The 27734-nt window shown below is 44.3% G+C and overlaps 2 protein-coding genes and 1 long non-coding RNA gene across 7 annotated transcripts; 2 read left to right on the forward strand and 1 right to left on the reverse strand.

The window, feature by feature from the left end:
• The first annotated feature begins 1908 nt into the window (after positions 1-1908).
• Positions 1909-10266, forward strand: AKAP14 (A-kinase anchoring protein 14). Of its 5 annotated transcripts, none has more exons than XM_054040426.1 (6): positions 1909-2184; positions 6097-6217; positions 6309-6400; positions 8266-8448; positions 9214-9266; positions 10116-10266. In XM_054040426.1, exons 1-6 carry the CDS (start codon positions 2110-2112, stop codon positions 10198-10200), a joined length of 609 nt encoding a protein of 202 aa, XP_053896401.1. In that variant the 5' UTR covers positions 1909-2109; the 3' UTR covers positions 10201-10266. The 5 variants fall into 5 exon arrangements, 4 of the variants coding, with proteins under 4 accessions (XP_053896401.1, XP_053896402.1, XP_053896404.1 ...); XM_054040427.1 differs by having other exon boundaries at positions 8269-8448; XR_008446287.1 differs by lacking the exon at positions 1909-2184 and adding an exon at positions 5571-5645 and having other exon boundaries at positions 8219-8448.
• A 587-nt stretch (positions 10267-10853) lies between these two features.
• On the reverse strand, positions 10854-19797 carry NKAP (NFKB activating protein). The gene is made up of 9 exons (XM_054040454.1): positions 19365-19797; positions 18134-18214; positions 17650-17726; positions 17313-17420; positions 14256-14304; positions 13686-13801; positions 13439-13514; positions 12501-12650; positions 10854-11940 (listed from the first exon to the last, which is right to left on the reverse strand). The coding sequence occupies exons 1-9, from the start codon at positions 19709-19711 to the stop codon at positions 11766-11768; spliced, it is 1179 nt and encodes a 392-aa protein (XP_053896429.1). The 5' UTR covers positions 19712-19797; the 3' UTR covers positions 10854-11765.
• Positions 19798-19965: 168 nt separating this feature from the next.
• Positions 19966-23753, forward strand: LOC128843227 (uncharacterized). The gene is made up of 2 exons (XR_008446208.1): positions 19966-20075; positions 20893-23753. It is a non-coding gene; the product is annotated as an uncharacterized LOC128843227 (long non-coding RNA).
• Positions 23754-27734: the final 3981 nt, after the last annotated feature.

Genomic DNA, 27734 nt, shown 5'->3' on the forward strand with positions numbered 1-27734 from the left:
AATATTGTTTGTGTTGCTAAGCACTGAGACCCCAATACGTTTCTAAGGACACCCTGACCGGGAGCTATATGGACACGGTGTTCTAGGTTAGCTGGCATTGAGGCTAACTCAGCTCACTTGGCTTTGTTTTCAGTCCATGACGCTTCCTGCCTCAGCCTATCTTTTGAAAGATGGAGACAGCTTGGGAATCAATTAAACACAAAGCCCAAAGATCCTGTCACAAGCCGGTCAGTTGCAACACTGGAGGGAGAGTGGGAAGGGAGGAGATAGGACAGATGATGAAAAAAGGGACTGTGTGTGTGAAGATCAGGGAGAGAAAACTGAGCAGGCGGGCACAAGGGAGAGAAGGAAAGGATGCCAAGTCCCCTGCTGATGATGATGTGGAGCTCCTCGCCATCCCAGCTAAACTGCGGCTGGTGAAAGGCCAGACAGGGCCACTTTGGGTCCAATTACCCTTAGTCTTCCAGAAAATCAACATGCCAGCTGTTTGGCACCTATAGACTTCCCTCCGACCCCCACCACAGGCACTGGGACTTTAGATGCTAGGAAATAGAGTGAAAAGAAATAGATAACAGGGTGAATTTCTCTGCTTGGACCATGCCTATCGCCAGGTTCCCTTGCGCCCAGCACATTGGTGCTATGCTCTGCTTGGAGAGAGACACTTCCACTCAGGGAGTGGTCTGCTCCGGAGTGCTTGCAAAGATCCTTTTAGTTCCCTGTCACAGATCTGATCCAGCGCCCTCTGTTGGCCACTCACGAGATTGCTGAGAGAGGAATTCAAGCCTCTTGAAACTCCCACTGTTGTAAGCTTCCGGGGGAGGGGGGTGTTAATTGGCTGTAGCACATTTCCTGGGCACCAACTCTCACAGTTACCCCTTCACAGAAATGGAGCCCCTCAACCCACCCGCCTCATGCCCCCACCTCCATCGCTGACCCCCAAGATACCTCAGTAATTAAACACACTGTCTCCCAGAAGCCCACTGAAGGTGCGAGGCTTCTGGGTTACACACACAGTCACTTTGCACAGGACTCTATGCTGCAGTTGCTCTTTACTTAATCACGAGAGATATATACAGATCCACACAAAAATAATAAAAACCGATATGCTCTTCCCCTCACTGTAGCTCAGCCTTCTCTCGGGACTCCTTGGAGAACCATCTGTGTTCAGGTCGGCTCAGCAGGGTTCCCTCTATCTCACCTAGCACCTGCAGCAGCTTCCCCTACCTTAAACAGGTGAAAGATGGCTGGAGAGAGAATGACTGCGCACAAACAGCAGCTTTGGCCCTTTATATTCTTCCAGCCCCTTCAGAGGTGACTCCCTGGTCAGCCTTAACAGGTGACCACAGAGTCCTACCAGAGGATTTAATTGTTAGGCAACTTCTCTCCGACAACCTAGGTCTCCTGGCTGGGAGCCAGTCTTTGGTCTAGAGCTATTACATTTCAGTGGTCAAGCACTTAAGTTAACACCCCTCTTTTGTTATCCTTTTGCCAGCCACCATTGGAATTCCAGTCCAACTAGGAGACAAAGAGATGGCAAACTATTGCATGTTAAAAATGGAGTTTGCAGCTTGGTAAAGACACATACAGAGAGTTCATAATCTCACATCATTCATAAATTGGACAGGCAGATTCCCCAGATCAGCAGAGCATGCCTGAAAGGGCAGATTTGGAACCAGTGCCCAGACTCTGCGCAGACCCATGAAGCTTGGAAGCATGTGGGATCCAAAGGTTGGGTCCAAAATACAGCAGCTGGGTGACTGTTCACACAGGGGAACCCAGCCACATTCCATGGATAAGGTTGCCACCTCTGAAGTTAAAAAAAAAAGAAAAGAAAAAAAGGGGGGGGACTTCTGGGATTATCTTGATCCCATAAAACTGGGAGCTGGCAGTGTGTACTGAGCACTTGTACAGATTTTCCAGGACAGCTACCTCTAATAAAATAAAATAAAAGGATGATCATGGGAATAGCTGGACAGGTGGCAACAGTATCCATGGACAATATTCTCCCTTGGGCCTGGTGGGGCTCTTTATAATGGAAATCCAATGCCAGGACTCTTCTCACCTTATGGAGCATGACTTGCTGGAGAACCGGGAGATATTCCCTCTCTGATGACTACCATGGATATACTACAGCCTATGTCTGGACAGCAGGGTGAACAAGGTCTGCCTCTTGCCAGACAGCTAGTAAGTTTTTCTGGGTTGTCCATCACAAGCCCTATTCCCCCTCTTTGGTTCTGGTGTGATCTATCCTGCACTTTCCACTTGGTTCCATTTGTTCCTGCTTCCACATTTCTTGCTCCCAACACTTGTCTTTTCAGAATCTCTCCCCCTCTTTCTGTGAAGGACTCCCTGCTCTGGAAGTTCCCCTGCCCACTGTTTTGAAGGGGCTGGAATTCTCTTCATTAGTGACTCAACAAAAATCACTATGCACTCAAGCTTCACTGGCTGGGGTCTGGCCTGAATCTTGCTTCAGGGTCTCTGGTCTCCTCCAGAAGGCTGCCTAGCATCGAGCTTTGGGAAGTCAAGGTCATTCATCGGCCTTTTAATCCAAGGAGCTCTAAAGAGAGTTTGATGATGTCAGGGTAAAGCTGCTTAAGTTCAATGGGTCCCTTGTTTATGCTACAGATTCTGCTGTTGCCACTGCTAGTGAGGGAATTACAGGTCCCATTTTTGCAGCCTTAGCTGAACTACTAGTCTGTTGGAATGGATCAATTTCTGCAGTTCAGCCAGGACCCAATTTCCCACTAAAGAACACAGATGGGGCTGTTACATTCCTGACCAATCTACACAAAGAAACAATGATTAGTGCAAGGCATTGGGCACAGCCCTGTGTGAATGAATGAGGGGCAGGAAGCAAAACACCATTTAAGAACACAGAGGGCTAATGTTCAAAGCAGGGTTTCATTGACTACTCTCTGGTGTTTAGCTTTCATTTAATTTTCTTGTCTCCGAGCAGTAAACTAAGCTCTGGTGGGTCCCTCTTACTTCTTACTCACAACTCCAAGGAACAGTCTCTAGTGTACCTGCTGGACTGGCTTGTGGACTGGACAATCTACACGGCATGGTCTCTAGGTTTCCACATGCTTCCATGACTGAGCCATACTTCCTGTCTTCCCTCATCCCTGCCTACCCCCACACTGCTTTAGGGGCACCCTGCTTTCTCTGTGCCTCTGGCATGTTCCATTGTAATAACAATAGCATTTCCAGAACACCTTGTGTCACAAACATCAATCTATACACCCTGCAACATCCCTGTGCAACAGGGATTGTTGTTATCCTCAGAGGAGCTGGGGCTGAGATACAAAAAGGGGTTAGGTTCACATTTTCAGAAGTGGCCTCTAATTTGGGTGCCCGTCTCATTGCCAACCCCAAGAGTTACAAAATCTGAGTCAGTTCCCCCCCTGGAATCATGAGGATTTTTTTTTATATATAAATCTATTGTGGATTTTTGCTTCTCTTTTGATTTTGAACCCTCTTCCTTTCCCAGGCACATGTACCAATTAGCATGGCCAACTCTCCCACACATAGTGAGTGAGGTGAGTCTCACCCTTGCTGCAGGAGCTCTGCTTGCTGCCTGATGGATTGGATGGAGCTTCCAGCTTCTCCCCAAGCCCACAATTCTAATTAGCGAACTCTGGCTCTCCCCAACCCCACACTCCCCAGCAATCAGTTCTGCCCCCTCAACTCCCAAGTCAATGCTGACCCCCCCAGCCTCACTGCTGTTCCCCCAGGGGTTCTTCATCCCCGTTACCCCCTTCCCAGGCCTGGTATTTCTGGGATGGAGGGGGAAGCAGACTGACCCATTTTTCACAGGAGAGGAGGGATTGGAGCCACATAGTGCTGCTGGGCTCTGCCTGCTCCCTCTTCCAGGCGGGCAAGTGGAGAAGGCAGCCAATCAAAGCGGGTTTTCCCCAGGTGGAGGGGTCAGGAGAGCTGAAATTTGTGAGAGGGCTGCAGCTTCTCATGTCATCATTTGCTCCAGCCCCAGCCAAACTGCATCACTGACAAGAAAATAGCACGTTGGCAACACTGGTTTAGACACCAAGCGCCAGATCCACCAAGATATTCAGGCACCAAATCCTATTGATTTTAATGCGAGTTAGGTGCCTAAATGCCTTTGAGGATCTGGGCCCAAGAGGCTGATCGTCAGAGTGTTGAGCAGCTGTAGTTCCCATAGGTTCCAAGTGGAAGGATGGGGCCTCCACACCTCTGAAGAGCAGGTCCTACGTATCTAAAGTTGGACACCCCACAAACTGCTCCACCCAAACTCAGAGGGCACTTTTCAAAAGTTGGCCTTTGGTCCTTGTCCAAGGACACACATTGAATCAACATCAGAGCCAGAACTGCAGAGCGTTCTCCTGACACCCTGATCACTAAACCATGCTGTAGCCCGCTTCATTATTACTTCCCTTTCTTTTCCCCTTCATACTTTCCTTGCCGCGCAACATTTCTCATTCAGACATACTGGCTGACTGCTTTGGTTTGTCACACAGCCACGGTCCCTTCCCCCAGCGCTAGGTCTCGGAGGCAGACCTTGACTTTTTCAAACTTATTGTTGCTCGCACCGTGGTGAATTCACAGGGAAACATGGACAAACACAAGGACTGTCGGGTGTTTCCATGCAAAGCCAGCCAACCAGTGAAAATGGAATGAAGAGCAAAGTTTCGGGGCTGAGAAATTATGTGGGATGGTTATGAATTTTCTTTGTGGTGAAAGTTTGCCAAAAAGAAGCACAGGTTTCCCCACCCCACTGGGTTAGCACCACTAGGCACAGCTCAGGCCTAGCCTGAATGATGCAGAGGACACAGAGCAGCCAGGGCATAGGGCATTTTGTGGCTGGAGGCAGACACAAGGTAATGGAAACATGACTGCAGCGTTGTCCCACTGTGCCATCACCTGGGGGTGCTCATGACAGGGCAGAGCATCAGAGCTAATAAATGGTGATGAATTCAAGCAAGTCCCTTTCCTGTTACCAGTGGACACCTGTGCAAGATTTGACCCCCTTCAATCTTCCTCTGCTGACTTCAGACTAAGGCTATGAACAAGGAATCTAGGAAATCCTGCACAGGCTAACCAGGGATTGAACAATCTCTCCTTACCCATTGCAGGTGTTCATTGTAAATCACACAGCCATAGAAGACAGTAATGACACAAGCTTGCTGGATCCTGAAATCCATCTTCCTGCTAATGCTGGCCACCTGTTCCCTAGCAGGACTCTTCCATGAAGACTGGCCAATGAAGTGCTGCCAGTTAGGATTATTATTGCATACACGGTGTGGCACAAACATAGAGGAAGACAGAGTTTGCTCCATGGACCTCCAGTCTAAGGGCCTGATCCCACTCAGTGGGAGCAGAACGGGGACCCCTCTTGCCACTGTCAATATCTGCACAGCCATGAGGCTGGTGCTGAACATCTAAACTTTAAGCAATTATTTTTCTTGTTTTAAAACACAATGGAATGCCTGTACATAGACTCTGTTTTTCTATTGGCTGGCACTAGTGTTGCCTGGGTGACGGCTGTGTGCAAACACTCTTTTAAGGAACCCAGAGAGCCAGCTGCTTAATGAGCCCTGGGAATCTGCAGGCTACAGGGGATAGAGCAGATCCCAGCACTAAGGAAAAACCTGTAAGGTGCATTCAGACAGGTAGGCCTGAGAGCAGTTCTACTGTCTACCCCTGGGACCTGAAGAATTCAGTGCCACATTTGAGGCTCAGACCTGATGCCCCAGGAATATCACCACTCTTGTCGGTGGGACCTGCCAGCTAAATTCCTGAACTTCCCTCTGCATATTACTGCAGTAAAGAGCTCAGTCCAATGCACTAAACCTATCTGATTTATGAGAGTAGGAGAGAGAGGCTGCTTTCTAATATTAGCAGGGAGATATTTTATGACTAGACTTTGGTGTGGGTATATACAGGAAATGAGGGGTCAGGGGCTATAAGGGAATTGACCAATGAAAGCAGCTGCTGTTTTGCTATCTCTTTCCAGATCAGCTGAAGGTCTGTTGGGGGTAGATTAGGTGAGAAAGCCAAGCTCTACCCAAGTTTCATGTATTGACCTTCTCCTAGTGAACTTGTCAATTTCTCTCTCTCAAGCTGATGATAATGGATGTGGGAGATGAAGATGCTGCCATCAAGGAAAAAGCACACATTTTAATTGAGGATGTAATCAGGGATGCAAAAGAGCATCTGCGAGATTTGCAAGAAAAAGAGAGAGGTATTGAAATATAGAGCCGGCTGCATTCAAAACTCCTTTAGCGTGTCAGAGCCCCATCAGGCGGCTTAAGCAGCATATTGTCTGTTTGCAGAAGCTGAGTACATCATCCAAAACATTCAATGGGCCTCGTGCAAGGACTTTACAGTGGAAAGGGGACAGCAGCAAATTGAGGAATACATGTCAGTAAGTGACAGAGCCTTTCTTTCATTCAGTGTAGCTGAAAATGAACTGAGCCAACATGGTCTGCTCCCTCGGACATTGATGAGCGAAGTTATGATCTATTATTTATTGCTGGTAGTACTTACTACAGTCTACTTTCCAAACGGAGGCCTAGCACCCTTTGTCCAGATATGTGTGTAAAGGGGCGCTGTAAAGGTAGACTGCTCAAGTGTGTGTGTGTGTGTGTGTGTGTGTGTGTAGGGGGCGGGGAGGGTTAAACTTCTCCACCTAACTCTCAGTGATGGCAGCCTAACACCATGAGAGCTTTGAACACCGAGATGTCACTTGAGTCATGCAGAAAGGTGCTTGGACATTTTCTGGAGCTTGGTTCTGTTCCCTGATAGCTCCAAATACTCCTTTTGAAACCCTTCTCACTGTCTTCCAAGCTTCACTTGCATGTCCTGCCCCCAATTTGCTTCCTCAGCAGCCCTTTAACTACTCAATGGCACCCTGGGGTGGTTTTCCAATTGGTCGGAAGGCCCTCTCTCCTCACATGCTCGGGTGCTCTCCATTTCCTTATTGTTCCCATCTGCAAAACTCAGTGTCCTACTGGCCTTTGGATGAGACTGAAGTATGTCCATGCAGTGAGATTGTCTTTGGCAGCTTAGGCCCGGCACCTCAGATATTTATTTGAAATCAATGGGAGTTAGGCAACTAAGCCCTTCTGAGGGCTTCGGTTTAGACTATCTAATGGGTTCTTTTTAACTGTCACCTTCACTAGACAGCTTTACACAAATATTACATGAAAAATCCAAGAACCCGAATAGAGCTTAAAGTACAGCTGAGGGTCTAAGGCCATATGAATACAGGAAATGCCAAAGCAGAAGACAGCACTGTTTCCTCTGGTCTAGTGGACTGCTTGCCTCCAGCAGTGACCTGTTTAAATCCCATCTCTAATGCTGATTTCATGTCACCTGGGACAAGTTTTAGAGCCAATATTTGTAAGTACCTGTAAATTTTAGGCACCCAAATTTTGAGACTGCTTGGGTCCGATTTTCAGAAACACTGAGCACCTGCAGTTCTCATTGCATCCATCTGGCGCCGAGGGAGCTCAGCAACTCTGAAAAACCAGGCTTTTGGTGTCCAACACTGGCCCCCCCCAAAACCTGAGGCATCCAAATTTAGAGACACATTTTGAAAACTTGGACCTAAAGTTGTGTGTCTTCATGTCCCCATCTGAAAACAGGGAAAATATTCACTTGCATCACGATGTTTATGGTTTTTCAGGTGCTTTGTATATGAAAAGTGGCACAAATTAGAAATGCACCTAGTCAACTACCAGGCCCGGGAGTATCCATGTTAGTCTGTATCTACAAAAACAACAAGGAGTCCGGTGGCACCTTAAAGACGAACAGATTTATTTGGGCATAAGCTTTCACGTGTAAAAAACCAAAAGCTTATGCCCAAATAAATATTAGTCTTTAAGGTGCCACCGGACTCCTTGTTGTTCTAGTCAACTACTATATGCAATATTGAATGAAGAAAAATCCTTCTGAACTCTACAATCAAGCTTTTGCTTAGAAGCAGTAGAATGACAACCCAGCTAACTTTAACTTGCCTTCTGTTATTGCAAACGCTGCTCTGAGTACATTGAATCTTCTAGGAATCTTGTTAAAACTATTTGCCCCAGTAATATGCTGCAGAAGAAAGTTCTTGAGGAGACTGTGATTAGACAGCGTTTAAAAGTAGCATTTCCTTTTTACCATGTCCCCATAATCTTGATTTGCGTGGCAGAGTTAAACAAGAGCAACTCAATCTCTTTTTTTCCCCACTTCCCTTAAGTCATCTGTACTAGAGAGTGGAAGTCTGATAGTGTGGTGTATGTTCAGCAGACGTGGGAGTTTCATGAGAGCTGGCTTCACTGGTCAGACTACCTCCAGGAAGAAGAACTGAAGTACAGCAGAAGGTACCATTACCGGGTTCGCTGGAGCATCCCAACATGTAGGAAGCCCATTCCACGAGCAACAGCATGCATCTATTTCATCATCGAGATCTCCAAAATTAAACCACCTGTACGTATTCAAAATATTACTCAACCATCTCATTTTTCCCTTTGAAATGTGAGAGTAAAAGTCTCTCTTTACTTACTCTGTGGAATGAGAAAGTGGGAGATTAAATTATTATAATATGTAAGATGTGGGGTCCAAATTTGTCCAAGTAAGTGAAGTTCATAACTGCACAAGTGATTAGATCAGTACTTGATCTCTGTCAAAATTCTGGTTTGAATCTGTCTCTCCGAAAAATGAGAAAACATCCTATCGTGTGCTGAGACTAATATTCCAGGAAGAGACCTGGGATATGAATACTACAAACTGAGACCCTCACTAAAATGTATAGTTCTTTGGCCTTCCTCCCCTTTGCTGCTAAAATGTAACCTTAGAGTGCATGCTACTTTCATTCATTTTATAGTGTTTGCAAAATGTGCTGTAATACTATGAACGATCACAAAACTAAATGTCAAAATAAATGATGTCTGCACTGAATCATCTGACTTTCTTTGATGGTTTTTGCTTATTCACTCAGTTGCAATTCTGTGGTTTGTCCAGATGATCTCCCACGCTGTTGTGCGACTGGGTAAAGTCTAGCTGTCTGGCTCGAAGGAGACTTAGAATTGTGTGTAAACGTATACCTTCTGCTCTGACTTAGAATAAGATAACAGATTACATTGTTCTAGCCATGCAACCTATTTAGAGAGAGAATTGTAACGGATAGAAATGCCTACTTTACCTGTACTCTAGTAAATGTCTGATCTCTATCCTCACTTTCATCTATTGCAGACCTTGCCGGTTGAGGTATTCTTCATTTTGGAGTCAAATAGGCTCATTCACAGGTATATTTTGTTCTGTAGCTTGTTTTTAAGCAACAAACCAGTGTAGAGGGGCCCTAGCAACTCTGCATAAAACACAGTTAATTTGAGGTATGTCCAGCTAGATTAGAAATGGGTACAGATACTCAGCTATGGTGGGGTAGGGCCAGTCAGGGAGTAAGTTCCAGCAGGTGGATGCTATCTGGCCCTGCCCTGCGATTAGCTGCTCTTACACCCGCTGAGGATATTGTGCTTTGGCCATACCCCCCCATCAGGGCTGAGTGCTTGTGACATAAGTCAACTACGGTGGCTCTGTAAATGCTGGGGCTTCCCACCAGGGGGAGTTCCAGGCTGTTTCTGGCCTTTGTGGCACAATACGGGTGAAGCAGGGTTACGCGTCTAATCCGTGATGTGTATGTGGAATGCGAGTAACAACGCACAGCCTTATACAAACGGGGAGCCCAACCTAGCTCCAGCAGCATTTGAACACGATCTATGTAAATTTATCTTTTTGTATCACAAGCGAGTTCTAGGACAGTACTCCAGCAGAGGCAGGAAAGTGAGCTGGCTATAGCCGAGTTCTTAAACTCCTGTCCATGTGACTCAGGGAAACCACACTAAAATCCCACCAAGCAAAAAAAAATAAAAAACCCACCAGTCGAACCCCACCGAGCTAGCATAGTTCCTTATCCCAGCATGGACATGTTCCATGGGTGTCTATTTCCTGCCTACTGAATTAGTGATGGATTTACACAGGCCTAAAAAGCCTCATTCTTCCAAGGGATAGGCTTTCCCTCTTTCCAGCTGTCTGAACTCTGATTTCCAGCTGACTGCTACCTTTGTTCTTAAACTGTTTGTTCTGTTTTTTTCTAGACCAGGACAGTGTCGGTTTAGAGAAAAGTGGCTCAAAGACATCATTGAAAGCAAGAGGATTCTCATGGACAGTATAACTTTCTAAATAAACATTTGCTTCAGATTAAATCCAATTCAAAAGGGCACCTACAATCTGTTGGTGTTGTATGGAAATAAACTAAGGGCACTGCAATAGGCTTTTTTGTTTTGTCTTTCCTTCTCGTTTACTAGCTCTTCTGAATTAGATCCTACAATAATGGTACCTGGCTACTACATTCTGCACACAAGTTTTAAATTAGCGTGACATTAACATTGACAGCTTAAGGACCTGATCTTTCCACTTGCTCTGCACAGACGCATGGGTAAGGCTAGCAGAAGAGTTACAAGATCAAGATACATAGTTTAAAGATGAGGAGAGGTAGATTAAGCCTAATGTTATGTTAAAATAAGGTTTATAAATCCAACAGAAGTAGATAACAGGGTTTCTAAAGTTTTTATGGAAACCTACACAGGGTATAAGTATTTCCACCCCTCAGAACTACAAACCAGGGATTTTAAAAGTACGTCCAGACACTATTTTACCTTTTTTTTTTTTAATAAAGTATTTAAGAATGAATAAGTTAAAGCATACTCATTTTGGAAATAAGCCAGATGACAATGTGGGAACACTGGATGAGAATTGATTAGGAGTAGGCCTCTAACCTCAAATCTTAAGAGATTAATACTACTGAAAAAAAAAAAAAATTAAAATACAAGGAGTTAAAATAACAAGGGTTTAATCTCGAAGATTTCCAAGAGCAAAGAAATTCAGAACTGGAATAAAATCCATCCTTAGTTATTATCTATGTATTTCCAGGACTTCCAAACACTGGTCCCTACTGCACCCCACCTGAGAGAGATATCTATGTACAGCTAAGTAGAGAAGCAGACAAGCTTTTAGTTCTTTCATTCATGTTCTGGGCTTTTGGAGGTTCTAGGCCAGACCGTTAATGTTACTACTTCTATAATATATACACTGCTTGTGAGCTTTTTTTAAAATAGTTGAAGCCAATATCTATTAAATTACAAATATATTCCTATTTACAAATGGAGTCTGAACCACAAGACATGACGTGAGTTTTCTTCCTCAAAACAACTAAAAGGAAACCCTAAATGTAAAGTGTGTACAGAACTTTTCACAAGTACATCATAAGCGAACAGTCCTATTCAAATCTAAACGGACATTTAGGAGTTCCTTCATTTTTGCTACTAGTAGTAGCCTGTTCACGGTGGTGAAGTCTAGTCTGATTTTGTCCGTGCTGATTAACCAAAATAAATGAAAGATGGTTATGTTTCATTTCACCAGCAGCAGCTGATGGTATCCTGTTGTGTCCATATCGAGGTCTGATACGGTGCTTGTATGATCATGAACCTCCGAGTGCTCCTCAGTCTCATTCAGGATTCTGTACTTCCCCTAATGGCAGTTGCCTACAGCTGGTGAATGAGTTGTCCAAGAAAGCCTGCTAAGGGTAATGGTTTCTTTGATACAAACGATCCATTCCTGAGAAACGCATCCCATCGGGTGGAAGGCACTGCAGCACTTTACAGCTGTTTCCAAGTCACAACAAGAAGAGGTTAGCCACTATTGACTACAATCTGTGCTGTACAAAAGGGGAGGGGGGGGGGGGGGAGTTATTTGTCTTCTTTGCCCTTAGTCTTTCTGTAGACCATCTCTCGGAAGCTAGCCAGGATCTTGTTCTCTCGCTTCCGTCTCTCCTCCTGGTTGAAAGATGCCAGAGCTCTCTTCTCATCTGCACTGTAGATCTGGTTCTCTTTACGCAGACGCACAGCTTCCATTCGGCGATGCCTGAGGAGAACATTGCATGTGTCAGGAGGCAAAAAAACATTTACCCTTCCCCTCTTTGGGAGACTATTTCCCCATCCCCCACTGTACAGCCTACATTGCCTTTCCTATTATCCACTATGCTATCTGGAACGCACCGACACTGCCATCTCTATTATCTGAACATCAGGCTTCCAGTGATCGGAACTCAAACTATATTTACATTTTAGTGCAATTATAATACCTAGCTCTTATATAGTGCTTTTCATCCATAGACCTCAAAGAACTTTACAAAAGAGGTCTGAATCAGTATCCCCATTTTACAGAGGGGAAACTGAGGTGAAGAGGATAGGAGAGCTGCAGAGTATTTTTGCCCTTGGGAAAAACATACATGTAACAAACTTGCTGTAGATCAGCAGAGATTAACAAGTATGTTTGTAGTCATAGGCTGTTTAACCTTTTTGATTGTTGCATAATATACACACTTAGCAACTTTTCTTTGGTGCTTTCAACTTGGTCTCCCACGCAGTTGTAAATCTCACCCTAAGTGCCATCATCAAAAAACAAAACAAAAAAAACCCTACCTGCTACCACTCATTACATAACCAGAGCTCTCGAATGATGCGATCTCTTCACTGGTCAGGCCAATTTCACCTCTTCGAGGGATGCGTTTCCCAGCCTTTACGTACTCTGCCATAGCTGCACCTTCACCAGGCAGCAAAGCGTGGCCATAGCTAAATTAAAAAAAAAAAAGTCATCAGTTTCAGACTGAAGAAGTCACAAGAGTAATTAAACCACAAGCTAATGCAGAGACCACCGGATAAATCTAGCACTAGGAACTCAGCTAAATGATATGTATTTCCTGCAACTAGAGCAGCAGCATATTTAATCGTTTGTTCAACCTCTTGGACACGACACACTGGAATACTCGCTTCCATGTTGGATTTCTAGACTAACTGAAGCAAGGAAGTTTGTAACAAAAGCTTCCATTTACTGCAGGACTGGCTTCCTCTGAGCTGACATGTTACTAAAGCATGACTGTTGCTCTGGGACAGCTGGCGTGGAATGGTCACTAAGAGTAACTCACTTGACCTCTCGCTATTCATCACCATTTCTCCAGTTAACGTACGTGCTTCCTTGATTGTGGCAGTTTCCATCAGTGAGAGAGATTGTAAATCATTATAATTAATTCATTTTGATTAAGCTAATGGAAAAGTTGATTTAATGGTAAGTTGGGATAAAGTCATCACACTGCAGAAAGTATTTGAAAAAATAATACTGGAACATGGCCATTCTATTGAAAACTATGTAACAAATTGTAACAAAAGTTACCAGGTACACACTGAAAGTTCTAGCTGATTTCAGTAGGTTTTCAGTTTAAGAATAAAACACAGATTTAGTGCCTCTAACAAATGAAAGTCAGAGAAAACGTCGCCTTCACTCATGGCTATCTGGCATGGCAGCCTTCATGTTTAATTTCCTTGATTTGATCTGTTTGTGTAAATCATATATGATTACTTACTTCAAAGGCCTATCATCTTGAGATGCATGCATTTTTGGAGCTTCTGGTCCAATTAAATTATCAGTGTCTGTATTTTCTGCAATACAAATAATCACAAATATTATTGCTGTACCTTCTGCTTCCAGAAATCTGTCACACACCTGACTAAGTCAGGTCAGTTACACAGGACATCAACATATCAGCAACTGATATTACTGAACAGAATACCTAGGAGTTATAACAGAAGTGTTAAATAGAATGAACCTACTTGATCTCTCAATCCAGAGATCGTCCCCTTGAAGTGCTTCATCATCTGAATCTTCACTACTCGAATCACTGGATTTCTTCCTACTCCTCTTACTCTTCTTTTTCTTAGACTTCTTTCTGTTACGACGTTAAAGACGAGACAGACAGATGTTTATACACCTAATGGGGAAAAGGGAATAGTGCTAGAGGCCAGGCTTAATTGATCCATTTTTCAAGCAACTTCCCAGTGGAGGATTCAATTGGTATCTATCTGTTCAATAAGACACAAAACACATTTAATTCTACAGATCCAGCAAGTACCATTATGGGTCTTGCATGTGCCATTCTTTGGCAGATTGCTCTCTCAAGTTTGGACTGGGCCCTTCATTAGCCAGAATTCAGTTTGTCTGAGGCAGAGTCATGAAGATTCTGAGGTGAGGCTATTACATGATACCGTGGGCCCCTTAACTACAGGAGACACGGAAGTGTTGGCTCTTCCTTACTCAGCAGCTAGGGAAATACCATAATGGTGGAAGACACAGATTTAAAAACAGCAGTGTTTTAAATGCAATATTTTAGAGACTGCTCTTACTTTCTATGTTTCTTTTTCTTCTTCTTGGTTTTCTTTTTATCTTCCTCATCTGAAAAATCCAACATACAATCACCAAAAAACCCACCGTAATAAAATGAAGAAAGTACCGAACTTCATTGGAAATATAACCCGACCCCCACAACAGCAGCTAAAGGAAGGTGGAGAAAACTAAAGCCATGCAACACTGAGCTACTCACCTGGGATAAAAGTAGAAATGCCCCTGGATTCCTCAGTTCACCCTACACCAGAATGGCTTAGTGATTAGCTACTACTCCTGGGAGAATTCTGCACCGCTGCGCACGTGCAGAATTCATGTCCAGCGCAGAATTTATTCCCCCATAGAAAATATATTCTGCTAAGAAGTGCTGCAGTTATGTCTTTCACCCATCACAGGCCGCTGTGGCACCAGAATAGCCAGCTGCGTTCATGACAGCACCCTGCCAGTGGCACCAGGTTAGGATAGACAGTGGGGGGCATATCAAGCTGCTGGGGGGTGGAGAATGACCGGGCACGGGCTCAGGAGGTAGTGGGGTGACAGTCCTGAGCATGGGGCTGAATGGGAGGGCCACACAGGGACAGGGGGTGCGTGCAGGGACACATGGGGATGGGGGCAAATGTGCTTGACTGAATGGGAGAGGCTTGGGATTGGCTAGGGTCTGCATGGGGGAGGCTCCACGACACCCTAACAATCCTCCCCCCCCAATGTTTTGTACTTCTCCCATCCACACTCAACCCTCCAGGTTCACTCCCAGGCTCCTTCCCTCTCCCTTAGCTCCTCCATTACCCCAACTCCCCCAAGCCTTTGCATTGCTTCTGAGGGGTGTGGGAAATACATTTCTGTATTATAGTTTAAATGAATTACTTGAAGTTCTGTATTAATATGCCTAGTAAGGAATCTATTTGTCAAAAAAACATTATCTGAATATTTTTTTTTGTCTGTATTGTTACAGACATACTTGCTGACAAGTATTTTTAAATAAATTACCATAATAATTGAAACTGGCGTGATTATATTGTGTTATTTTGACAAATAAAATATGTAGAATTTTGCAGAATTCTAAAACATTGAGCGCAGAATTCCCCCAGGAGTAACCGTGCATTAGAGGGGAGGGTCTCAATTCCAGGTTGTGACGTTGTGCAGTCTATATGGTTTTATAAAAACTTGATAATAAGTCAATATAATGTAACTGAGCTGGTTTTAGAGAAAATACGGTAATAAGTGAATGTAACGTAACTGGGATATGCTTCATGCAAAAGGTCTCTTGTAAGGTATCATTACAAAGCTTATAATCTACTGAGTATGATCATCTGATTTGTATAAATGTACCACTCTTGTATCTAAAACTAGAAATATAAAATGTAACTCTGAGGGCCTATTGTAATTGTGTAAAGTGTGGACCATTAATGATGGTTTGGAATCTTAATGACTCCCATTGTCTGCAGATGGCTGTATTTACCTGTGAGTCTTCCTGTATATGTGTGTGCTGGCAAGTGAGTAATGAAGTCTTGCAGTGACATGTAATCATGTCACCTGAACTGGAATCCATCTTTAACCTGGTGCTTTTCCAGTGAGGGGGGGTGGAAACCCAGAGAGACAGAGTTCCCGCCTTATGCAAAAGATATATAAAGGGGGGAAGAGAAGAGAGAGGGGGAGAAGCCATCATGAAGAATCCCCTAGCTATCACCTGAGCTGCAACAAGAGCTGCACCAGGGGAAAGAATTGTGCCCAGGCCTGGAAGGTGTCCAGTCTGAGAAAAACTTACTAAAGCATCTCTGAGGGTGAGATTATCTGTATTCAGTTTGATTAGGCATAGATTTGCGCATTTTATTTTATTTTGCTTGGTGACTTACTTTGTTCTGTCTGTTACTACTTTGAACCACTTAAATCCTACTGTCTGTATTTAATAAAATCACTTTTTATTTAGTAATTTACTCAGAGTATGTATTAATACCTGGGGGAGCAAACAACTGTGCATATCTCTCTATCAGTGTTATAGAGGGCGAACAATTTATGAGTTTGCCCTGCATAAACTTTATGCAGGGTAAAACGGATTTATCTGGGTTTAGACCCCATTGGGAGTTGGGCATCTGAGTGCTAAAGACAAGCACGCTACTGCGAGCTGTTTTCAGGTAAACTTGCAGCTTTGGGACAGGTGATTCGGACCCTGGGTCTGTGTTGGAGCCAGACGGGAGTGTCTGGCTCAGCAAGACAGGGGTGCTGGAGTCCTGAGCTGGCAGGGAAATCAGAAGCAGGGGTAGTCTTTGCACATCGGGTGGCAGCTCCCAAGGGGGTTACTGTGATCCAACCCGTCACACAGGTAATTTACAATATCCAAACAATGTCAAAACAATATTATTCAATGTACTCATATACTATCATCACCTGAACTGAGATGCCTGATGGATTAAATTCAGGATACCATTCACTGATGGCCAAACCCCATGTACAGAAACAAGAGACACTGCAAACTCAACAGAACAGTGAAATAATTTAAACTATAGGATTATTGATTATTTCTATGGGAATGGCTACTGAAGTTCAGCAACAGAGGCTGTATGTTGCCTCTGGGTTAGAATGTTGTGATTTCACATCCTGCACAAAGTGGATTAGGGCTGAGAGACTTCATAGAGGATGTGTTTTAAGGAGACATTTGAGTGGAGGGAGTGGTGATTTGGTGCACAAGAACAGAGGCTATTCTAAATACAAGAGGTGGCATTGAGATGAGAATGGGAAAAGGGCACAAAGGGAAACCATTCAACGTTAGTCTTGAATAGAGTCCGAAAAAATTAGAGCTGAATACAGGTACAAGTGGAATTAAAAAAGCTTCACTACAATTTATATGGCTATTGGGAAAAGAGAAAAATTTGTCTTCAGAATGTATTCTGCAGTCAACAGATTCACAGATTTTTTTCCCCATAACGAGCAACTAATGTACAAAATCCCAGAATGTCGTGAGAATGCCAACACAACAGATGCAATATTCCACAGGATTATAAATAACACATACAATAGAAGGATTCAGACCATATAGTTTAATAGAAGCCTTGTTTTCTTACCACTGGTATCGGACTCAGACTCGCTATCACTGTCCCCAGAATGCTTTCTGTGTTTTCTTTTGGACCTCTTTCTTTTCTTTTCCTTTTTCTTCTTCTTCTTTTTCTCTTCTGTAAAGATTTGAAAAGAGAATGTTACCTGCAAGATGAGTATAGTTTGGCACTCCATTAATATTTTTGGATCTTATTCTGCTAGCATCCCCCTCTACTGGAACTCTATCATGCTGGTTTTACTGAGTCCTACTGAAGTCAGTAGAGTTCTTTGTAAGTAAGGTGAACAGAGTCTAACCCTCAATCTTCTATTAATGTGCAAACAACTTCTATGGTCACAACGAAATACCTTCTGAACTGGAATCTGAAGAGCTACTCTTCTTAGATTTTGCCTCCTCATCTTCTGCTGGGGTATGCTCATCGGAACTGAACAGAAACAAAAAGATCTTAAATATTATGAAATATGATTTGAAGTGCAGATTGTTTATCCAAAATCAAACACATGTAGAATTGTTTGCAGATTCAGAGCCTGTGTTAGTAATGAAAGAAACCATTAAACAGCTAATATTTGAGTCACTCTCTGAACCACAAGACGTTATGTGATCTACAACATGCTGAAATCTCTGTTGAGATTATATAAAAAAATCGTATCCAGTTATGACTGTTTAGTGATTTAACTTTGGAGACGTGTAACCTGAATTACAAAGAATAAAGAAAGCAGAACAAGAACATTTCTGTAAAGTAATAGTAACATTTATTATCAATACTATTTTAGCATAAGACTCTAGACCAGAGTTCCAGAAGGAGAAAAAAACCCACGAGAAATTACTTACTCTGGGTCAGGAAACTTTGGTGACAGTCCCCAGACTTCAGGTGCTCCCAGTTCACCAATCCTCTCTCTCTCATTTAGTCTCCTGTAAAGGTACATGTCTGAATTAAAACCTATTGTGCTACTCCCACCAAACAGATAATCAAAACCTAAGTAGTTTGTGTTTTAGCAGCATTTCTAGTCTCTGAAATTAGATTTGGTGAAAAGATATTTTCTTCACTTTAGTATTTAAAATTTGTTTATTCCCTCCAAAACCAAGACTTAATTCAATGTTAGTTTTCTCAATCACCAGGGGGACAGTAACCAAGGCAGGTCTGAGAAATTTTAAAGTGGGCCGCTGAAAGCTTCAGTTAACCTTCAGACTTTCTAGCCTAGTAAAACAGGATTTTTGGCCACATATGTAATATTCCAAATTGTCTTAGGAAGTAGATGTAATCGTCACAGTAGACATATTATTTATAATGTAATGATGAAAACTAAAACGCAAAGGTAACAAGTCTGTGGCAGATTATTGCACGAGACCTCTCTCTGGCTGCCCTTATCTATAAAATGGAAGACCATCTGTAGAGACAACAAATTCCAATATGTGATGCTTTGCTTTTGATCAGAACAATCCAGTTCATGTTCACACTTCTCATTGCTGTAGGCTGTACTATTTGCAAGCTTGTCAACTCTGCAGGCTACCCAAGATAGCTTAATGCACTGGGCCCTGTCATACCTGTGGGGCTGCATCACTACATTAATACAGATAACTCAAATCTACTTCATTTCATATCCTTTGGGGCTCCTAATTATCTCCCCACATAGTTTCTTTAATGGGCAAAATTAGGGCAAAACTAACAGAGTACCCCAAAAACTAAGGTGGAACAAGCAATGAACCTAAAAGCTAAGTGGTGAGCAGCCATGGGTCATTTAAAACAAGACTGGAGAAGGCACTAAAAAATACACTGTAGGGAACACTCCTCCACTGGGAAAAAGGGATGGGCTCGTGTATGTGGGACCAAGGATAGGGGACAGAAAGAGCCCGGGTGGGATGGACCCAGGGTGCGCTGCCAGGGTTGGGGGTCTGGCTCTTGCGTGGGGCAGTGGGGACCACGGCTGAGTGTCCGATGATCAGGGATGAGGGGACGGCGCTATTTCGAGATATCTGAGGCTGGTTCTTGCCTCTGCCTCTCCTCACAACTCCCTGGCTCGGGTCGGGGGGCAGCTCGGGGAGATAGGGGTTTGGGGCTCGCCTCTGCCGCAGGATCTCCTCCTTCTCCTTCTCGTAGTAGTCCGGCCACTGCTTCCCGCCGCCGCCGCCGCCGTGGTGATGGTGCCCGTGGTGAGCGGAGGAGGAGCGCGGCCCGCCCGGAGTGCGCTCCCGGGAGCGGGACCAGCTGCGGCTCCGCCGGTGGCCCGAGTGCTTCAAGCCGTTGCGCTCCCGGGACCGCGACCTCCTGCCCCGCTTCTCGGGAGACGCGGGCCGGTGGGGGCGGCTGGGTCTCGGGGGCGAGGGGCTCGCGGAGGAGCTGCTGCTACCGCCCTTCCGCCGGGAGCCTGGGGACCCTGGGGGGCTTCGAGACCGGGACACCGGGGCCATCACAGCCTCCCGGGTCGCTACCCTAGCGCCAGCAGCGACCGCGGGGTACTTCCGGGTGGCGCCCTAGTGAACCGCCCCGTGCAACACCACTTCCGGTCGCTGCCCTCTTCCCTCGTCACTAAGAAAGTACTTCCGGGTACACCCATTGAAATCCGCCCCCAGGGAAACAACTTCCGAGTGTTACCAGCAAGCCCTTCCGGGCCTCGTGCAGAGAGGAAATGAACGTCGGAGTGCAACACGCTAGCTCGCCGCCCTGCAACGAGGCTGTGTCGTTTGGTTCCTACGGCAGGTTGCGTGGCGGGCGGGCGACTGGCCAGACGGGTTTGCGGGATGCACGAGGAGGGGCAGGGGGCCGCAGTGCCAGGTAAGGAGACGGACACGGTGCGGGGACCGAGGGGAGGAGCGCAGCCGGTGCAGCGCCCCCCCCCCCCGACCCCATCTGACAGCGGGGCAGCCTGGCCCCCCACGCACGCGAGCCGAGGCGGGAGGGCCCAGGAGCTGCTCCCCACGCGGGTGCAGGGGCCACAGCCCGCCCTGTGGCGAGGGGAGGGGATGGGAGCTCAGCACCCCCACACCCCGCCGGAGACGGGGTCCCCCCACGGGTTCCGGGACGGGGCGGGCCTCAGCCCCACTGGAGGAGCAGGGCTGAGAAGGGAGAGCCAGTGACCCCGCCCGCAGTGGTGAGGATGGTCTGATTCGCCCCCAGGGAACCGGCCTGGGGCAGTATCTGCCCCGGCACAGCTCACAGACCAGCCATCAGATGGTAACAGCTTTTAGTCACTACTTGAGGCCGCCAAGCAGCCGCGAGAGGCTGTGTCCCATCCTAACCCCTAGTTCCCTCCGCGTCCATTGCTGTAGTGAGGTACCACTAGGTCATGTAATCAGTGGCTCTACAAAGGTGCCATTAAATAAGGAGGAGCTAGAATCCTGCTGGAGATGGAAGTGCCCAAAGAGGACAGGAGTAACTGTAGCCAAAACCTGTGTCCTGCAGCTGTTTCGGCATTGTCATCGGCACCCTGTCCTGTGCAAGCTCTGAGCTGCACACTGATAACCGGGCAAGCTGCTCACAATGCTTCAGTCAAAGGGATGAATAATGGGTTTGAGTGAAATAAAAGTACTGTAATAAAAAGACTTTGCCTCACTGATCCATGCTCTATTGTGCCTACTCTTGATAATTACAGTGCCCTCTACATGGGAATGAATATGCAAGTTCTGGAAAAGCCTCACAATACAGCAGCCCATATTATTGGCCAACATCAATAGGCAGAAGTGCATCGCTGCAATCTAGTGCCTTCGGCAACTACACAGACTAAGCTTTGAATGCCAGATAGACACTTCAAAGTCACAGTACTAAATCTCCAAAGTTTCTCTTCAAACGGGATGTGTCTCATCTGCCTGAATTAACGTCCATGACTTCTATGCCAGTTGCACTTCTCAGGAATGATGGAGCTGTCCACAACAAGGACAATATTTAGAATGAGTAGAAACAGCACTTTTTCAGTGGACAGCTCATGGTTATGGAACTCCCTTCCCCAAGAAATTAGAATGACTGACTCTCCCTGCTTTCATGTGTAAGTGCAAGATCCAACATTTTCCCCTTAATCCCCCCACCCCACCCACACACACCAAACAACCCTCTCCCCGAACCAAAGAGCTGGTGCCACAAACCCCTCTCTGTAAGTGGACATAGGGGAGAGAGAGAGAATCTGCAATTTGCTATCTGCATCCATTTGCTTGCAATGAACTAAGATGCACTGTGGTTACTGTGGTAAAAATATATGGATAGAAAGGTTATTAAAAGTAGGTGGCTTTAAATAACAAATGTAATTTTTTAAAAGTACTCATGTTTGAAAACTTGACTTCAGGGGCTGGCTGGTTGAGGGCATTTATAAGGAGTCTTTCACATATAGGTCAACACTGAGTCAAACCCTAGTTGGTAGAAACTAAAAACTATTTCCATCTGCTGGTTGTTATAGTGGCTTTGATCCAGTTCTCAAGGGACAGATGTCTACATTAGGAGACAAAAACAGCATCTCAGTTTACATTAATAATATTGTTGGCATTCACAGCAGAAAGGCTTTACTCTTACTGATGAACAGTTACTTATAGTAGTAAGTAGTAGTGCCATTAGCTTCAGTGTGATTATCACGTGGGTGACTGTTCACCAATGTGAATAAGGTCTCTACAATCTGGGACCAAATTTTTAGTGGGTTGTGGAAACTGATTTTCACTGGCACTCTAAAACTGGTCTCTCCAGCACAGGGTTGAGAGCAGGGACACTAACACTGCTGTTGTCAGTGTTGTAAATATTCTTTGGATAAATAGAGGGCTTCAATCCGTCAATGTAGAACATTTCATCAGCACTGAAGGAATAAACAAACATGAAAAACAAACAAAAAACAATTATGTTTTCATTAGTCCTTAGAACATGAGACTTAGTGTTTGGATGGAAAACATGTTATTTTTAATATTTTATTTATTTATTTAAATCCTTAAATAACAGGTGCACCTTAGAATCATAATAAGCAACACAGTAATAATCCAGAGTTATGAAAATTATGTAATAAAAGTAAACAGCCCTTTGCTTTCTAGAATGGTGCCAGAGGAGGAAATCTTTATCAAGGATGTTTTCTTTTTTAAAAAAAGCCCATTTGGAAGTAACAGTTTTTCTTTTGCTTGGGGAAGTACAGTATATTGTCCTGACATCAAGTAAGCTGACATACTGTAAGGCCTACACCATCTTATGTAGGCCAAAATCAAATCAAACAGAAGGATATGTCTGAATTTTGTTTATAGTTGGACAACCATTCCAGTTACCAGATCTATAATGTGTGGTATGAGCAGCATCTGGAAGCAGCAAGAAATCTGTTCAAATTGTATATTGAAATTGGTAATCATATAGCCTTACATGAGACTTGCTTGTACAAAGAGAGTTACTAGCGAGCTGCACTATGCATGGCATTCTTATATTATGTCTCTATGCAGTTAGGTTGGGATACCTTTTCCATTGCCAGAAGTCCTGTGGGGATCAGGACAGTGAAAACATCAGGGGACATCACTTGCCTTATGCTTTTGAGTAATCTCTAGTAAAATTAGATAAGGATACTTTTTTTTAAAAGGACATTACATATGTTGGTGGTAGGGCTCGCTGAATGAACCCAGGGAAAATCTAACTCCGCTGCACTGTTGTCTGCTGAACCTGGACTTCATGAGGTAAGGCTCAGTGGTACCAGGAAGCTGAAGGCAGTCAGAGTGGAAGGAAGACCCTGAAATAATGTAATGGAAGCACTGGCCAAGTTAGCACAGCAAGTATAGAAGCAAACAACTTTCATTCTAATACTGGAAGTGAGGGGAGAGAGGTGAATTGAGTACAGGTCAGTGAGCCTGAGTTCTAATCCCAGCGCTCACACCATCGGTCTGTGGAACTGGACTAACTTGTGGCCAGAATTTCAAATCAGCTGAGCACCTCCAGCTCCCAGTGAAGTCAGTTACTCAGCTTTCAGTTGCACTGAAGGCAGCTGGGGTTGCCCATCACCTCTAAAACTAAAACCATGAATCTCGCCTTTAGTTTTTCTGTTGGTAAAATGGTGCTTAAAATACTCACCTACCTCTCAAGAGTCTTCTGTGGATTAATTAGTTAATAGTTGTAAAACAGCATGTGGGCCTGATCCAACTCCTATTAATGTTAACAGGAAGCCTTCCACAGACTTTAATGGGAGTTGAATCAGGCTTTATAACAATATTAAAAGTCGACCAACACATAAAATACTGCAATACAAAACAAAAAATAGACATGGAAATTAGTGTTTTACTGTCCTTCTGGCATCAGTAGTGTTTCCAGCATCAAAATATTGCCCTTTGTATAGAATATCATTTCTGTCCCTAGAGGCAGTCCAGGCTAAAATGACTGTCATATTTTCATTGTTACTGAAAATTCAACCTAGGTATTCAGTGTAGGTATTTCTGGCTCCTGACATGTTATTTAGTGCCTGTTTATCAACATTTCTTTATTCTTTTAAAATAAATTAAGTATAAATCTTTATCATGACCGAAGATTTTTTCCCTGTCTCCCAGAATTAAGACTTTAAAAAAGCTCTCTGTCCCTAAATATTTCTTCCTTGAACTGTTTTTTTTTTTTTTTTTAAAAAGAAAACTACTCTTAAGATGGTTTAATTTCAAACTTCCCATGTATTGCTGAATTGTAACTATTATTTCTTTTTCCTGCAACAATTTATAAATTGATTCCATGAATTTGTACTTTACAGTCACACTTTCAGCCTCTCTTCCCAAGATAAAAAAATACTTTCAGTTGGATCATTTATTTACATATAAACTAGCTGTTGCTGGTGTATTTAACATTTTCCTTTTCAGTTCCAACAATACCATCTGACTCCCACTCAGTTCCGTACTTTAGACCCAAGACTGTTCTTCCCCATCAAATACCCTAACAAAATTGTGCACAGGATCCAACGTCTATGGTTCATCTAATGCACCATAGTACTACTTTCTTTTATGCAGTTCTTCATATGCGAACTATATCCCAAAATGCTTTCTAGATTTAAATAAAAAATCATGGTGGAAAAGCCAGATTAAGAGGCAAGACAAAAAGAGAGAGACCTTTCTAATTTGGAACTCTGCAAACAGATGGTGAATGGGTGAGGTGGATAGATATATTAAAGCTTTTCCAGATGGCAAGAGCTTCAGAGGCTCTGTCCCAACCGTGGCAAGATTATAAAATTCACAGCCATGAAAAATGTGTCACAGACCGTGAAATCTGGTGTCTCCCGTGAAATCTGGTCTTTTGTGCACTTTTACCCTATACTAGACAGATTTCACAGAGGAGACCAGCGTTTCTTAAGCTGGGGGTCCTGACCCAAAAGGGAGAGTTGCACGGTTATTGTAGTATTGCCACCCTTAATTCTGCACTGCCTTCAGAACTGGGGGGCCAGAGAACAGCAGCTGCTGGCCAGGTGCCCAGCTCTGAAGGCAGAGCCTTGCCAGCAGAAGCACAGAGGTGGTTCTGTGCATAGGTGCCCATCCGAGCTGGATGGTGAGAGAGTATCAGTTGCTGGCCGAGGGTCCAGCTCTGAAGGCAGCAGCACAGAAGTAAGGGTGGCAATACCATACTTACTTCTGCGTTGCTGCTGGCGGTGGCTCTGTTTTCAGAGCTGGGCTCCCAGTCAGCAGCCACCACTGTCCAGCTGCCCAGCTCTGAAGGCAGCGCCGCAGCCAGCAGCAGTGCAGAAGTAAGGGGGGCAATACTGCGACCTCCCTACAATAACCTTGCGACCCCCCCCCAACTCCCTTTTAGGTCAGGACCCCTAGAGGTACAACACCATAAAATTTCAGATTAAAATATCTAAAATAATGAAATTTACAATTTTTAAAATCCCAAAATGGACCGTGAATTTGGTAGGGCCCTAATTATAAAGAGGGTCAGAGAGGTGGCTAGTGCTTCTGTGATGCAGTCTTCACTATGTGAAATCAGAAGGTCTCACAATAAACCTTCTACACAACTTGAAAAAGGAGAAATTGATGCTGGTTTGGAAGAGAAACTGATTTCAGAGCTAGACAATAGATTCAGACCCCCATTTTTTTCTTTAGAATGGCCAGTGATGAATGTGCCTAACACAAAACATCTGGAACCTGATTTTCAGGAGCTGTGGATGCTCAGTGCTTTTTGAAAATGCGGCCCAGGGGGGCCAGCTCCTCAAAGGTATTTAGTTGCCTAACTCCCACAGATTTCAATGGGAGTTAGGGGGTCTAATATCTTTGAGGAACTGGTCCAGGCAGTTCAAGTGGGGCTCCCGAAAACAGGCCCCGCAAATCAATGACCATTTTATTTTTGAAACGTTGGCTGTTAATGCTTATGACTGAAAACAGGTGCGAAGGAAAAGAGATTATCTCCTTAAGGAGAAAGTTGAAAGGCAGGAAAATGATTTGGTTTAGACCATCAGTTGTTCTTTTGACAAGAAAGCAATGGTGAGTATACTTAAAGTAATCCCCAGTCGTGTAATCAGTAAATCAGAAGATCCTTTCACAGAGAGAGAAGTGAATGAAAAGCACCAGTTTAAGGTAGATGCTAAGAAGGAGGCTGTTTTTTCCCACTTTATCATTTACTCTGTTAAGACATCAGGGTTACAGATAGGACAGGGCAATTGGTTCCAGTGTAGGTTTTTGTTGATGTATATAGTTCCCATGTTGCTGTCATTGACAATAAAAATGTGAACACCAAAAACATACATCTAAACTGACAACACATCAAGGATAATCTAAAAGAACTCTTCCCTCCCCCCCCCAATCAAACCTCCTCACTCTCAGGAAGAGCCTGAGTAAACAAATAACACAACTGCTCTGTCACACCAACCTGAGGAAGCAAATTTCGGAGTTGAGTTCCCTCCACACAGAACACCCTGTCATCAGATAAACAAACAAAGGGACTGTCAACACATGTATTCGAAACAGTTTCACCTGCCGGGCAGGATCCAATTTACCACTGGTGCATGCAGCAGTGGAGCTGCACTTATATATGCCAATGACTACCTTGGCCCACCGTGAATTTCATAGAACAACATTTGATTTTATATTGCATTTTTCAGTCTTTGGATAACAACAAAAGACAGGATCTTTGTGGCAAAATTCACATCTGAGAGGAAAAGGCACAGCCTCTTGGCCAACTGAAGATGGATAAAACATATTTAGCCCCTATTTCGTTCTGGATGTCTCTGAACAATGTTGAGTCCAGAGGGACTCTGAGGTTGTGCCTCACTTAACTGGAGGGCAAGCACCCTGTACCGATGGCAAAATGACAGTTCCTCCGGGATCCTCAAAATGCTTCTTCCAATCCCTCTTGTCACCTTCATCTTTCCTGGATTCAGCTCAAGCCAGCTAACATTTATCCAGTTCTCTTTATCCCTTTTGGTCACTAAGAGAGGAGAGACAGTTTAGTAAGGGTTTTGTCAGCATGTCGATGCCCATAGCAGCTTACAGTCTCCCCCAGTAGTCTTAATAAGTTGTGCAAAAGAGGTGACACCAGTGAGCTCTGCATGACTTTATGGGTGGGGACCCTCTGGTTGAAGAGGAGTTGCCCATCACAATTCTTGAGGGTCTGAGTGGAAAGGCATGTTAGCACAGCTCCCTCTACACCTGCTAGATGCCAGAGATGAAGCAATGGCACCTCATAACAGTATTGAAGGCCACTAGTATAGCTACCAATAGGTCAAATCTTGAGACGAGCTGAAAAAAGCTATGTTTGAACAGCATCTGGCTTCTAGATGCTACTGTAATGCAAATAATAAAAATAAATACTAGTCATAGGGCGTGAGGGTGCTTAGTGCTATGGTTACGACATACAAAGAGAAATTAGATAAAAACATAAAACACTCTTGCTGCGAGGTAACACTTTACCTTATTGCTTAGTATTCAGAATGATAACAGACAAGAACCCCAAACCAGAGAGAGACTACACAGGCTCTTCCTAAAAGAGAGAGGCACAACTCAACCCCGCTTGCTCTAAGCTGGCTCTCTGCAGAACTTACAGCACAGGTCTATCTGTCAGGAAGGGCCTTGTCAGACACAGCCAGACTTGCTGTTAGGCCTTTTACCCACGTCTGTACTACATACAGTTTTGTTATTTTACTTTCACTCAGGACCTTACAAGATTTGACCTGCTACTGGTATGGGTCCATAGCCATTAGATCAGTGCAAACAGTAACATCTCTGGTCTGCAATCAGGACAGTAACTGAGAAGCTGTGGGAGATAAGCTGGTGCTGTAGCTGGCCTATGAGCACTTTCTCAGCAGGCTTACACAGGAAGGTTAGAGACAATAATTTGTTGGGGAAGTGATTAGAATCAAATAGTTTCCATTTTCACTCTGTTTTAACATGTTTAGAATTTCCTGAAATCTTTGGGGCTATAATTGTCCATGCTTGGTTTCTGCCTGAAAGTATTAGCAACTCCCCTTGCCTAGTTTTTATGTTAGGAGTGTGCATGCCAACTCCATCAGGGTTTCCAGGATGTAGA

The sequence above is a fragment of the Malaclemys terrapin genome, chromosome 9 (assembly GCF_027887155.1).
Source record: "Malaclemys terrapin pileata isolate rMalTer1 chromosome 9, rMalTer1.hap1, whole genome shotgun sequence".
Classification (NCBI taxonomy): Eukaryota; Metazoa; Chordata; order Testudines; family Emydidae; genus Malaclemys; species Malaclemys terrapin.

Excerpts from the sequence above, each read along its gene's own strand:
- AKAP14 (XM_054040426.1), top strand. The coding sequence starts at position 2,110 with ATGACTACCATGGATATACTACAGCCTATGTCTGGACAGCAGGGTGAA. Across the intron at positions 2,185-6,096 it reads TGCCTCTTGCCAGACAGCTA|CTGATGATAATGGATGTGGG; the intron begins GTAAGTTTTTCT and ends CTCTCTCTCAAG. Across the intron at positions 6,401-8,265 it reads AAATTGAGGAATACATGTCA|CAGACGTGGGAGTTTCATGA; the intron begins GTAAGTGACAGA and ends GTGTATGTTCAG.
- NKAP (XM_054040454.1), bottom strand. The coding sequence starts at position 19,711 with ATGGCCCCGGTGTCCCGGTCTCGAAGCCCCCCAGGGTCCCCAGGCTCC. Across the intron at positions 17,727-18,133 it reads CCAAAGTTTCCTGACCCAGA|TTCCGATGAGCATACCCCAG; the intron begins GTAAGTAATTTC and ends GTTTCTGTTCAG. Across the intron at positions 12,651-13,438 it reads CAAGATGATAGGCCTTTGAA|CTATGGCCACGCTTTGCTGC; the intron begins GTAAGTAATCAT and ends TTTTTAATTTAG.